The sequence below is a fragment of the Hyalella azteca genome, unplaced genomic scaffold (genome assembly GCF_000764305.2).
Source record: "Hyalella azteca isolate HAZT.00-mixed unplaced genomic scaffold, Hazt_2.0.2 contig10347, whole genome shotgun sequence".
Lineage (NCBI taxonomy): Eukaryota > Metazoa > Arthropoda > Malacostraca > Amphipoda > Hyalellidae > Hyalella > Hyalella azteca.
Genome location: NW_025940390.1, coordinates 23673 through 38393, shown reverse-complemented (window position 1 = coordinate 38393; position 14721 = coordinate 23673). Strand labels below are relative to the sequence as shown.

The following is a 14721-nucleotide window of genomic DNA, read 5'->3' as shown; positions in this document are numbered from 1 at the left end:
CCGCGAGTCCGGCCGTAAAATTGTCCGAGACGTGAAGAAAGGACTCATATTTTACTCTCAATTCAACATGTGGAAAAACTAATTTTTTCCTTCAGTATAAATATATTTTTTCTAGTGCAAATGAAAATTAAATTTTAAATCCAAAGATCTCTCCAATTTTCTCTAATATATTCATATTCTTCCACTGAGAATATAATTGCAGGTTCAAGTATTATCGTGACATAATTAGTAGGATATTTCATCACTTAGCATTTATAAAGTTTATAAGATCTTTTTGGGGTCAGATATTTGAGTCGTCCAATAACCTCTGAGAGCTCTAAATTTTTGCGTCCAATACATTTCACCAGAGCTACTTGTTTCCTACCAATTGCTATTCAGAATAGATTTTCACGATGGTAAAATTTAACATTGAAAGCTACGATAATAAATTCGATCGTCAACTACTGGGGAGCTTGAACATCTGAGTGAAATAAAGGAAATAATTATTCGAATCAGTTTTGTATCATTGACAGCTGATTAATTATTATATCAAGATGTTTCGAAGTCAGATCAAGCAGAAAAGTTTAACTTCTTGTGAATACCTGGATTGTGAACTAAGGTCGGGTAGATTATGTAGAGCAACACAAGACCAAAAAAAAGTATCCTGGAAACGCGCCGTAACAGTATACATATATTTGTAGTGCAAGGCTTCAAACACACTCACACGCATACCAAAAAAAACTGAAAAATATGTATAGGATTAGTTAAGCATTAGTTAAATTTGATAATAGGACGGAATTATAAATTAGGTGAGACATTAATTCAATTGTTTAACATAAGCCAAACTTACTTCGTGTATAGTTATGTTGTTAGATCTCATTGTAGCCAGGAATAGGAATGGCAGAGCGTGATCCCAATATACTGGATAGAAGTAAGACGTTTTCAAGGCCAGCCAATCACAGAGCTCAATCTGTTCATCTGAAATGAAAAAAAATAAAAAGCTAAAATCCGAGGTATGAAACCAGACAAATAAATTGCCAGCTCAAAAAAATGTATGACAATATTGTGATTTTTTTGAAATTTTTGAAATCCTGAGTACTTTGACATAGCATATCCGTCTGTAATATTACTCACCTAAATACCTTAGACGTTCTCTATTTGGAGAGTAATTAGATTTTTCATTCCTTATTGAAACGTTAGTAATTTCGTAATTCCACTTCGTAGAAATTTGGTTACCAAATAAATTAACTGACCATGTTCATTTACAATCTTCACCGAAGTTTCCAATGAAAAATGGCGTGGTTCATCTGAAGCAGGTTGACCCATCGCGTTGCGTGGGGTGGCGTCACAACCAGAACGCTCCACCGCTTTCGTTATAGCGACCGGACCATTCCAGGAGTAGATTATCCCCTAAGAATAGAAAAAATATTAACGAAGAAATGTGAAGATTGTATGTTCAAATGTAGAATTTCACATGCATGAACAATAGACAAATTTAAAAACTTCAATTGGTACCTTCCAAATTCTAAATAATGCCACTTCACTAGAAATTGGTGTACGAGGGCTTCGTATTACCTAATATTCCCTAGTAAATCAATGGTATTTCTTGCACTCAGTCTGAATGGTAGGTAATTAGAGCGAGAAACTGTTATCATAGGACTGAGGTGCTAAAGGTAAACTAAAAATCTAGAAGGTTCTAAAAGTTGTTAGCCGCTTCAAATACCACTTTCTGCTTGACTGAAGTATGTAGCTAGCAGTCATATGAAGAACTTCAATACAGAGACGATTAATCAGTTCATTTAAATACGTTTTCCGCGCAGTTTACAGAAATTGAAAAGCACGCGCACAGCAGCATCGAAACCCATATTATTTACTTAATTAACGTACGAAGTGAAGAGTAAGCGCAGTACATTAAAAAACTAAAGGAGAAGTATAAAAAGGAGTGCGGGTTGTGTCCACTTAATTGTTAATAGTCAAGATTTTGTTAACATTTAGCGTCGGCGTTAACGGTAATACTTTAGATTAAGTGCATCCAAAAAAGGGTGTTTTTTTTAATTATAAGTTTTTTGGGGTGTAGATTAAGAATCTGAAATCCGTTTTTGGCGGTCAGCATCGGAAATTTTTAATGGAACCTGTTCCTAACTGGACCTAACCTGCGAGGTTTTCGTTGATTGGCTAGGTTTTTTCTATGTTTGGAGTCCGTCCGGCGGCTGCCGCCGGACGGACTCCAAACATAGAAAAAACCTAGCCAATCAACGAAAACCTCGCAGGTTAGGTCCAGTTAGGAACAGGTTCCATTAAAAATTTCCGATGCTGACCGCCAAAAACGGATTTCAGATTCTTAATCTACACCCCAAAAAACATAATTAAAAAAACACCCTTTTTTGGATGCACTTAATCTAAAGTAATACCGCGTTAACATTTAGCGTTCGACTGCTGGGATTTCACTGTATTTGTTTTTTTCATTCGAAAAATGCCTCTATTTTTAGAAAAGTGGCAATTATGATTATAATTTCGATTACATCAATTGCCCGGATATGGCAGGAAAATCATCGAAACTAATACGACACGAACTCGAGCCTGGCGCAATTCTCACAAAAAAAAATCCGCATTGGAATTAGCTCATTGGAAAAATGTGACCAAGAAATTTAAAAGAAACAATATTCAACAAAAGTTCATCATGTCTTTGAAGAAAACGCTTTGGAGTCCAGCTCCTTCGTCAATTCGTAGATTCAAGAATGCAGATAAAATCACAAGCTAGTACAATTGAAATTCAAGGAACCGAAATCAAAACCTAAATTTACAAATCAAAGGCAAGGCACGAATAGTGCAAAACTATCTATTTATTTTTAAGGGGAAAGGAGCTATTTGCTGAATTTAAACTGGGCCTTTGTGAATTCTTGTTCATGAAATACTTTACAAATGTTAAATTTATTATTTTGTTGGTGGTAATTTTCAAAATAAGTTTTTTCTTTATATACAGACATGCTCACTGTTCAAATGCGATTGTCCTAAGTTTATCATTACAGTTATGCACGATGAGCATCTGCGCACGTAGGGATGGCGTCACATTATAATCTTTATTCTAGGGTCGCAGAGCACAAGGGCAGGAGTTGCAGGGCTGGGCAGATATTATCGCGCCCTCCTCATTCGGCTATGCGTACTTACGCCGAGCGTTGTGACGTTCCATTACCGTTTACCTGAGGCTGATAGTGATTTAAAGGTGTTAGATTTCACTTCCGGGACTTCTGATTCGCGTATTTTCAAATACTTTTGATTCGCGTCCTTGTAATATAAATTTTCAAATAGACGCCTATTTTGGATTCAGATTTAACTTCTTGACCATTTGAAAGTGTGAATAGACAAATTTCGCATTTTTTCCTGTGCTTTGTTTTTTACTTGTAAATTTAGGTGGTAATTTTGCTTCTTTTAATTTCAATTGTAATAGCTTCTAATTTTATCTGCATTCCTTAATCTTCGAACAAGCGACGTAGCGGAACTCCGAAATTATTTATATGAAGGTATGAAGAACTTTTGTGGACGTATCTTTGCTTTCAAATTTCTAGTTATTGCGGTTTAAGCAAACGAGTGACATAATGCTTTAATGTTACCGAATTCGTTGAATTCTTCACCTCTTTTGTGCCGAAATTAATACTCGAGAGAATTTTTGTAACATTAGGTAACCTAGCAAGAAAATCTTGCTACATGTTGAGAAAATTGAATGCAAGCACGCACATTGTAGTCTTCAGTGACGAATTGCATGATAAGCTGAAGCATGGAGTGTCCGCGCTTGAAATGGAACACAGCGTTGTTGAAACTTTTTATCTCGTCAACCTGCAATATTCAAATTGCTAATTTTAGTTAAAAACGTAGTTTCAAAATATGCAAATGATTTCAATTTCTTCCATTTAACTATAAAATCAAATACCTTTTAGAGTACTAATATGTCAACCACCATTTTTTCAATAATTTCTTACGAAATATTTTGATAAATTAAATTTCATTTCGAGAATTTTTAATTAAATAATGTATAAGAAACAAATAGGGTTAGGAATTTGAAAACATAAAACATGAATTTACCTGGAGTGCAATGAAATTCGTGAGATTCAAGACTGATCTTAAAGCCAAGGTATCCATGTCGGTGTAGAAACCACCGGACTTGTACACAACCGCCAGACGACACATGTCGCTGAGGTTAATGGGTAGATAATCCACGTCTTCGAATTGAATAAAATAAAATAACATTACTATGGAAATGGAAATTATTCCACTAACTCTAAAGGGATTATTCATCGGATCAGTTGATTTTCAAGAGGAAGTTACAACATGACATTTATGTTATATGTAAACATTCGAGACTCTGGCATTATTTATCATGTTATGTCAACGCATATTGTATACATATTGAATATTCAAGTTCCGAGGTTTTCAAACGCAGCTTAACTCATAAAATGTTGCAAAATTGCAGAAGTCCAACCATACCAGAAATCTCTTAGGCCACGGCCGCAGGTAGTTAACATATAGATGATAACATTCCTGCACGTTATAATTAGCCTGAATTAAAGTTTTCATGCCATTAATTATTTTGTTATTCTTAATAAATTTTGATCGGTTCGATGTTGTCTTTTCATTCAGGTTGTATAACTGGACTGAACTTTGTGAACGAATTTATCTTGATTGTGACTCATCACAATGAGAGAAAGGTATATAATAACTTCATTAAATGACAAAACAGCGGCCTCAGTCAATCTCTGCCAGAAGAACCCCTTTTCATCCGCCTCTACCCCATTGCCATGAGCAAGAAGCTAGCAACAGTGAGGCGCATTAACGTTCATTTATTGGAGCAAATTCATGGTAGTTACATCTTGCATACTAGTGATTGCTTAATTGTTTCACGCAAGAAGCGTGATCAAACCGACATCTGAACAAAATATCTTTAGCTCTGAGGCTGCCTCATCATTCATCTGCCCCCAACCACACGGTTTCGTTCATAACCGAAATATACAATCGCCACATAAATCCTATTACCCCTACTCCAAATTAATCTCTGTACCGACTCTGGCGAGCTTATTTGGCATCTAAACGGAATCTAAATTTAGCGAGCGAAAATGTGTAAAAATGTTATAGTTCGTTTCCAATCACAGGAAAAAAATCCGAAATGACCATACATTTATTTCTATAGAGATGGGCAAGGGGTACTATAAAAATATGTTTAAATTGTCTACGATAATTTTTTATGTATTACAAGAATAATTAGTGAAGGTAAATGACCAGCGAAAACATAGCGTATTGAAATATTTAGGATGAAATTAGAGGCTGATCAAGCAGTGGGTGGGCTCAGCCCAGGTTTGGTGATTTTTTTATTTAAAAAATAAATAAAAATCAAATGTTTTTTTATTTGTTCATAATTTTTTATTTTCTTGATTTTTTTTAGCTTTTTCGTCTTTTTGGAATGTTAATTTTTATGTTGCAATTAGCCTACTAACAGTAACGGTATATGGATGGCTAAAAAGGGCACTTATTGCCCCAAACAATGGCCAAGGTGGTGTTTACCACTTTGAGACTTTTGGGTAAACAATTATTGATAAGTCTATTCATTAGCTTTATAAAGTTTCTATGGAGCAAAAAACGAGCTAAATATTGACAATTTAACTGGCTTCAATATACAACAACACTTCAGGAATGCGGATCTTCTAAACATTGAAAAGTCAAATATCAGATAGGTAGCTGATAGCACTGTCAACAGTGCACAGCACTATCAATAGATCTACTAGTTTTATGTCCTATAAATCTACCTGACTCTACCCTCTAAACACACCGACTTACAGTACCTAGTGACTGAGTGACTGACTGCACTGTTCCCATTTGATTCAGCACAATTAACCAATACTAAAAAGAACCTAAACAACAACCAAACAAACCTCAAACGACTTGGAACGAGACTTGTGTTATGAGAAAAGCTAACACTGTTTGAAATAAACATATTCACAATTCAAACATTTTATTTCCATTCACTGCATTTAACTATTTTATATATAGTTTTATAATTGTAATTGTTTTGTTTTTAGTTATAAATTTACATACTTAAAGATTGGTTTTGAATATTTTAATTAGAATACTCATATTAGAGTATTCATAAAACATATCTTTCTAAATGCCTAAAAGGTCAAAACAATCTCAACCAACCCTTCTTATGTATATGAGCTAGCTAATGCATGTAAATTGTATAATGTGATTAATATATAACAGATAGTCAAATAGTTAAAGACTACTCATAGCCTTATAAGAATTAGCTGAGCTGCTAGCTATGTTATATGTACAATGCATTGCAACACTTGATGCCTCTGTACCAAAAAATATACAATTCATTGGAAAGTAATGCCCACTAAGACTAAAGGCAACAGGTTTATATTCCAATTTGTCCTAGTGCATTTACACTAAACCATGAATAACAATACCTCAAAATAAATTGAAGTCGGCCACCCAACATATTTATATATATATAACAAGGACTACTACACACAGGACATGCATAGCCTATGTCCAGCCTCTGCTAGCAGAGGCGATCGCCTACACTATGAAAATGCTGTTGTTTTAGTGGCATCAACAAATGATATGCCCATAATTGTTTCATACAATAGTATTACAATGTTAAATCACTCTCGGATGTGCAGGTCTTGAATGCTCTTTGTATGAATGCTCTTTGTATGTAATTAAAAATAGTCGAATTATGTCTGAAGTTATTGCATTTTAAATGTGTTGCCAACTAATTATCAATTCATCTTACAGAACATGATTTTAGTTGGAGAAGTAATGCTGCACGATCAACGTTCTATTCTAAATTATGAAATTTCAACATGATTGGTTTGAGTGATTTTATTAAAGTTAGATGGGAAGTAAAAGGTTGTGGGGCGTTTCTCACTTACAGATGAACTAAATTCCATTCTACCAGCGATTGATCTGGTGTCACTAAACATTTATTCGGGAGTTTATATTGCAAATTCTTTGTTTGATTTTACTAAATCAAATCCTTCCAAAATATAAACAAAATATTCGTTCTGACTCGTAAATTGTGTGACAAAATTTGCGGTTGACCGTGTTCGTCTCTTCCAGGGAGTTGAATAGAAAGAAATTTTACATTTCTGATGGCGCATTATTGTAAAGACCAATGTACAGTACAAATTTATGAGCGATTCCTAGGAAGAATTGGTAGAACTTTCATGGCTCGAAAATCGTATTTATTGAGAACGAAGTCAGATGCCCGAGCTATCTGTATTGCAACTCTAAAATCTTAATTAATCATTGACGGTATTACACTATCGTGTTTAATTTCTGAGAAAAGGATGATTCATGATGATTATTGGGCAAACTTGTCGTGCGATCTTGAGGAGAAGACTACTCTTTGCTGGATTTCGGTCTTTCGTGAATTTGTTGCAAAAATGAACGCCGTAGCTGTCCGGAAAGATCTGTGAACAAAGTTTGTTCTAAAATTGTAAACATGCATTGATTTGACATATTAATTCGAATACATAACTTTCATACAACATAACTTTTCAACATTGGAAATTTTTTTAAACCCTGCATATTTTTAACGTATTTTAGCAGTGTTTCCTTTGTTAAGTTTTTCCTGATATATTGAAAAGTTTTTGTTATTGTACATGCTAATAATGTATTCAATGTGATTAAAATGGCAGACCTCTCGGACTTTCAGAGAGGCCCAACTAGTATTTTTGTGGCAAACGCCAGCACCCGAATCGGGGTCGTTTAACAAAAGTTTAGCCTCATAAGGCTATTACTGTCATCAGGAATGGAGTAAAAACGTACTCAGCAAAATTAAAGTATAGACATATGGCACGGCGGTCTGGAAAAACCGCTGGATCCTAGCTGAACTGAATCGTTGCAGAGCACCGTAAAACCACAGATTATGATGTCATAAACCACAGTGCCGTATATAAAACCACAGTGCAAAATAAGTAGATTCAGCGTCATATACAAAAAAAAACGAATGTTCGTATAGAATAGAACTGCAAACATTTTTAATTTCACTATTAGAACTACAATCGTGAAACACACAAAGCAATCACAGAAATAGGTGCTAGTATGGATTTTTAATACAAAACAGGCTTGTATAATTAAAAATTGTTTTCCAAGAAGCGAGAAAACCTATTTTCTTCCTGACGAAACATCGTTTACTTCAGCCGAAATAAGCGTGCAATCCCTAATGCTTTCCGCCTTCGATGTTATGAATGGCCAGTAGCTTGGGCTGAAATATTTTGAGAAGCAGTTCACAATTAGAATGAATTTTGAACAAAGTAATATGAATCCAAATTGGTAGCAAAATTTAAGCATCCTTATTAACGAAATATAATTTGATTTATTATTTAAGGGTTCCCACTATTTTATGTAATGCCTGTCGGGTTACGATCTACTTTATACTATCAAGTTAACCCGTTAATTAAAATATTAGTTAAAGTTAGTCCAATTCAGTTATTGATTATAAGGCTTACGCGTTCCCACTTAATAAAGATTCCTGCAAATCCATATAGATACACCGAAGAAAGGACGTCTCGGACAAATTTACGGCCGGACTTGCAGCCGGTCTCATGGCCAATCTCCAAATTCAATGATCAAGGAATATCTCTCAAACTAATGAACAAAGCTCGGTGAAACTTGGTACACGTATTCATTAGGACCTGACGGTGATGTTTAAGTCGTGAAAATTTGTTGAATTTCGTCTTCACTCGTGAGTTATATGGCGATACGGGCCGAAATTTGCAGTGATCAAGGAATTTCTTCAAAACTACCGGTACTGAACAGATTTGAACGAAATTTTGAATATACATTACTAAGTATCAAACGGTGATGTTTAGCACGTGAAAAACTTCGATTTTGCTTCCGTTTGCTAGTTTCTTTTTTTAGTTTACCTTCATTCGGGATTTAAACAACAATGCGTGCTCAAATTACAGTGATCAAAAAATTTCTTCTAATTTCTAGATTTGAACGAAATATTGTGTTACACCTAACCTGACAACTGTGATGTTCATCTCGTGATCATTTTTTTCGATTTTGCCTTCGTTTGCGAGTTATACGGCAATGCGTATCAATGCTAATTTAAAAATCGGCCTCAGAAATGCCGGTCGTTTCTTGAGAGTCTAGCCCCTGCCTAGTGTAAGTTTCATGTAAGTCTTTCTCGACCTATTAACTAATGCCCGGTGATCTTCTATCACCATCTAGGTTATCATACGTCATCATCTTGTAGCTTGTTCTGTACCCACATGGTACTCACGCTCAGTGACGTCATCCCTGCTAAGGCCTTTATATATCTCGATCTGTGCACCGCTCGTCAGTCGTAGCGGAACTGCCTAGCCGTCACCTTTCTAGCCGCTCCTCCAGCACGTACTTGTGCTGTGCCAGTCAATCCCCTTTCTTCTGTACTCACCGAGCCACTTTATTATTATAAAAGATCTAGTGCTACCGTGCGTTTCACTTGTCCTGCCTAAAGCTGCCTTAGTCATACTTGGAACAAAAAAGTATCCTGACTCTCAGTTACAAATCTATCAGGTGGTCGTAGAAACAGACGCCTGAAACTGATATTAAATCTTATTTTCAGCTTAAGTCACTCAAGTATATGAAATAAACGAGAGAAAAGCACCGTCGACTTTTCCCTCCCCCGTTGAGCCACCACAAGTTTGTGTCAACGGGTTTGCTACATCAGGTGGCGTTATATATGATTCAAATGCACAATAAGCAGTAAAATCTCTTAAACTCAAGCCGATCTGTGCTGAGAACATGCCTGCTTCCATGAGATTGCCCGTTGTCGCAATCTTATCTGCATGCGTTGGAAAACCTCTACTTTTTGCTGATTCGTCATCGAAACGGCAAGAATCGAGTGCTTGCTTATGTTGCATTGTCTGCAAATACTTTTTTGGTACTGGTTCAATTGCTTCGCACAGTTAAAAGACAATCCGTCAATCCAGGACTCATGACCTGACTTGCGACATCTCTACAACCGGTTGCCATACCGAAAACACACACTACCAAAATAGACGTTTGGAGCCGAAGATTTGAAAAGAAAGGGCTCTCTGCGTTTTCTTTTGCCAGGTTTGAGGATTCGATTTTAGCTTCTACAGTTTTCAAAATCTTTGGGAATAGTTACTTACAACAGCATTCGGACGGTGAATGAGGGCATAGTATAGTATCTTCAGCATAGAAGAATAGGCCTGGATAGGCCTGTCGCCGATTCTTGTACTTTTCTTGAATAGTTCGCTGATCTAAAAGACTGGTACTTTGATGGAATCTTTTCAACGGACGGTAGGGTAAAATCGTTTCTATACTTTCAGCTGTTCCGTAGGGTACTAGGCATTTCATGACTAAACATGTGCTCCTGCATGGCCTTGTATAGTCTGTTCTTGAACGCGTTCAAGCTTGGGGTGTCAACAATATCGTCAGAGTATACAAAATAGAATGGCAAATGGTCGAGAATATTGACATTATTTTAGCTCAGATCACTACGCGAAATCGACACGATGAGTCACCGGGGAACGACGCGAAAGCACTCGCCTTCGCTAGCAAGCACTGAAACCAAAGCGTGCATGTCCTGTGTGTAGTAGTCCTTGATATATAACAAATCAAAACAAATCAGGATTTTTTATAAAAAAAATTCAAGTGATTTAATCATATAATTTAATCAGTTTGATTTTATCATTGCCAACCCTGACTCAGCCGTAGAGATATTACTCTCAACCTTAACCTAAAGACGTTATCAGAGAAGAGCTGTTTTTATTGCTAATCTACATTCCTAACTACAAATCTACAATGGTGTCTTTTGACTGCAGTTATGTGACAATTGACCCCTAGTTTGTTTCCTTAATTGTTTAACGTTAACTAATGTTGAACTGGACTCTTTAAATACTTTACTTACTTGTTTCCAAAAATTTTGCAGAAGTATAAAGTTTAGCAAAGGGCGTGCCATTAAAGGCCAAGCCCACATCGAGGTAGGCGAGACGAAGGTTGTGGTGGACGGCCGCTACTGCCTTCAGGTCCAACCATGATGACCCCACCAGCGACGACGACGTCACCAGAAACCAGACAACCGCACTCGGGTTAAGCGAGCACCAACTAAAGAGTTTACTGATAATTTTATTTTGTGTTTAAAATTCGGGAAAATTTTTCAACGTCGCATACAAGAAAGAAATGACAAAGCAAGTAAATAGTGTCCAAAAATAGGAGATAAACTGTTATATTTAATCGAGAACAACAATCTTCTGTTGTAAGAAAACATAAATAAAAGTTAATTTCACATAAAAATTTTTTACGTGATAACAAATTAGATAACGAATTAAATAGCCAGTTTAACTCATATATATTTTTTTTCTCTCTTTATATTTTTCTAATTCAATTGGATTTAAAATGAAATCTGTTTCAAACTCTTCATATTTTATGCTTGCACACATTCTTTCACTAATGAAGATATATGTTGTAAATAAATTTCGGGTTTTTATTGTCGTCACTGTGAATTAAATTTTTAATGAGCTCAATGAATCTAAGAAGCAAAATTTATGGCATTTTTGTATAAGTGACACTTAATTGGTTATTACCATCAATTGATTAGACTATAGGGAATAAATGATGATCATACGGATAACTTGGAAAATGGGCGACGAAAAAATTGCAATTGGTTAATAGTTTGATTTTTGACAAGTGATTTGATGAAAATTGCTCGAATTTATTTATGAAGTCACGAGTTAGCATCTTAAAACAGGCCTAACAAAAAGCTGGAAAATAAAATACTGTCAACACGTTTATTATTTAATAATTTATATTTATAATATAAGCTCTCATTTTGTTGAATGTTAAAGTAAATAAGTCAGTTTCGGTGGTAACGAGGAGAAATATATAAATAAACTTGATGTTACCCTCTGCAGGCATTTTTTTCAACTCATCAACCGTGCACGCTACAAGAGAGTAGATAAAGTTTAATGGAAGATCAGAGCTGATATCAGTGAGAATTCATTAAAAATTCTAGTTATCAGGATTTGCTCGATTGGTTTAAATGGCTACTGGGCAGTCCGAAAAGCTATAGACTTCTTTCAAAATCTTTGTGAATAACACACACGACAGGCTTACGACATTCATGTATTTTTTGACTTTCAAGGAACTTTCTATAATATATCTTACCCATTTAACATGGATATGAGAGAGCAAGTAGATAATGCTAATAAAATTACACCGACTAACCTTTCTATGACACACAGAGCTCTTGGAGTGATTGTACTTCTTGACGAGGTTTCCATAAGGAAGATATGGTACACCCCGTCTTCTGGCTCTATGTCTCTGTAAATCAAATTTAGTGCAAGAAACTATCCGGAAATCAACGATAGCCTGCTGAACAATGCGGTTGCGTATCCATGTTTGGTCGAATGATTCGAATTATTAGATCGGAAAATGTTTTGTCCAAGTACTAATAAGCCAGAACCTTTTGACACACTTTAACTTAATATGTATTTTATGCACTTAGTGATGGGTACTTATTGACAATATTAAATCAATCAGGCATAAAATTCATTTAAGTTTTACATTTGCAAAAGAACGCACTGCAAAATAATTACTGCAAAACACAAAATTATTGTATATATGTTTCGGAAGTCCCAAAATGATTTTTTTTTCATCCGAAACCAATACCGTAGTTCAAGATATAGGAGCGTATATTAGATGCATCCTTGTCCGACAACAATAAATTTCGGCACATGCGATAGAAACTGTATCAACCATACTTTGCATTGAGGAACTTCCATGGTGATGAAATCCAATAATTTGGTCTTCATTAAAAATAAACCCATGAATTTTCTACTACCTTATAGAAATTTAAAGTTGTTCAAAGTGTTTATGCATAATTTTAATACATCATTTTATTCATTTATCAATTGAGTTGTTGTTTTGCAAGTGTATGAAGAGAAATCTCGAGTTAGTAAACAGCGTGACAATGCATGAGTGTGCTGTGAAAAAGTGCACCCAATTATTTAACCAAGAGGCAGTGACATCATGCGGATCGCTTAGGAGGAACAGCAAGTTTACTGTTAATAAATTGATCGTCCACAATATTATCCGTAATCTACGTCGACAATATCTTCATTGTCAGGAGCAGCAACTTAAGCAATAACTTAAGTTATACCTCTTCATTAACCTTATATGGTCTTTCCAGTAAATAGTATCTGACTTCAGGCAGAACAATATTTCTACAATTATTTTTCTTGGATCATTTTCTGATACTGGCGCTATAACGACACTTTTTGACTAGTCAAGCAAAAAAATATTTATTATTGATTCTTTCATTCATGCCCAGTTGATGGTATCTATACAAGTGAGTTACATTCTTAATGCTTATTTGTCGCATAATAAATTTCTACGATGAAAGGTATTTCTATTCTCCTTTCACATTCACCGATGAATTTTTCCTCTATCTATCACCTTTATCATTTACTTATGAATTATATTCCCCCATCGCCGGAGAAACCTTATCGTTCGCATAGCTTACACTGAGTATAAGATCAGTTCGCGGGAGATCGGAATACTAAATAAAAATAATAGAATTAAAGGCTTATGCTCATATTTTTTGGTGCGGTTAATTCATCGTGCGTGCTGTTATAAATAAAAACTTACAAATAAAGCACAGGAATGCGACTGGATCCGGAAAAAGCGTCAACTTCCACCAACAGCTCTTCGTTTTGCAGCGCTCGCCATTTAAAAACTGAAAAGAAATTAATCAGTCATAAATGTAGGTAAGGCATAACATCATAAATTCCATCTTTAATTTTGCTGCGTGTACTGTCTGTCTGTATTCGTGCGTTATACTTCATGAATAAGAATAAGATTATTGAGTAAGACCAGGCATCAAAGGTAGCTAAATATGATACTTTTTCTGATTTTTATCAGTAGACTTGCGTTAATGCATGGCCCGGGAAATTTGTGCTTGTCGTGCTAAAAAAATTTGACAATGAGTGGGCGCGTCTAAAAGCCTGTTCCGTGGCGAAGATACCCCAATGCTTCGTTCCTTCCGTACTTAAGTACGGAAGTAGAGATGGGACATCATCATCTCTTGTCTCAATTTTCGAATCAGCAGTTGAGATATAAGTCGTGTGTACATTTTTTTATTTGATATTCGAGTCCATAAGGTGAGCGTTTCAATAGAGCTGCTCCTCAGATTTTACAGTATGTTACGGCTGATTAGAGTAGGAATTACGACTGTTAATTAGGATGTGATGCGGATAGCAAAATATAGGGTAAAGTGGTTGTTCCTTTTGAGGGGGGGGGGAACTTTGGGTCGTTTAGGGTAAAAATCGAAGCGACGCTGCGTTGCGGGTTGCGGACTATAACAAGAAGCACGGCGTACCGCGAGGCGGCGAGAGGCAATCGAGTCTGGAGACTAGTCTCGAGCGGGTGTCACGAGCGAGCTAGCCAGTTGAATATAGGCGACCGGCGTATATGTGAGGTGAAGAATAATGTTTTTAGATGCGGAAGTATACAGTATTTTGCGGCAGTTTCGCTACTCTAGGGAACGACTACGTTATCTACCGAGGAAGCTGACTGGCGCGCCTACGCGGCTGCCATCGAAGCGGCACTCGAGATGGTCCCTCCCCCCACCTCGTGTGGCGGTGAGTCGACCTTGAGAGGAGTTCTGACGGCTGCTGCCAGACAACATATCCCTGCCGGATTCCGGAAGAACTTCTCCCCCTCTGTCAACCC

The 14721-nt window shown here is 36.1% G+C and overlaps 1 protein-coding gene and 1 long non-coding RNA gene across 2 annotated transcripts; both read right to left on the bottom strand.

Annotated features, from left to right (window-relative positions):
- Positions 1-829: 829 nt before the first annotated feature.
- LOC108672235 (lactosylceramide 4-alpha-galactosyltransferase-like) lies at positions 830-10985 on the bottom strand (the record flags this gene model as incomplete). The annotated part of the gene is made up of 5 exons (XM_018159876.2): positions 830-957; positions 1233-1389; positions 3715-3813; positions 4060-4196; positions 10901-10985. Coding segments are annotated over 5 exons (606 nt in total), but the record flags the coding sequence as incomplete, so codon positions are not given.
- Positions 10986-11054: 69 nt separating this feature from the next.
- On the bottom strand, positions 11055-13695 carry LOC125178511. Its single transcript, XR_007156931.1, has 3 exons — positions 13639-13695; positions 12217-12312; positions 11055-11097 (listed from the first exon to the last, which is right to left on the bottom strand). It is a non-coding gene; the product is annotated as an uncharacterized LOC125178511 (long non-coding RNA).
- Positions 13696-14721: the final 1026 nt, after the last annotated feature.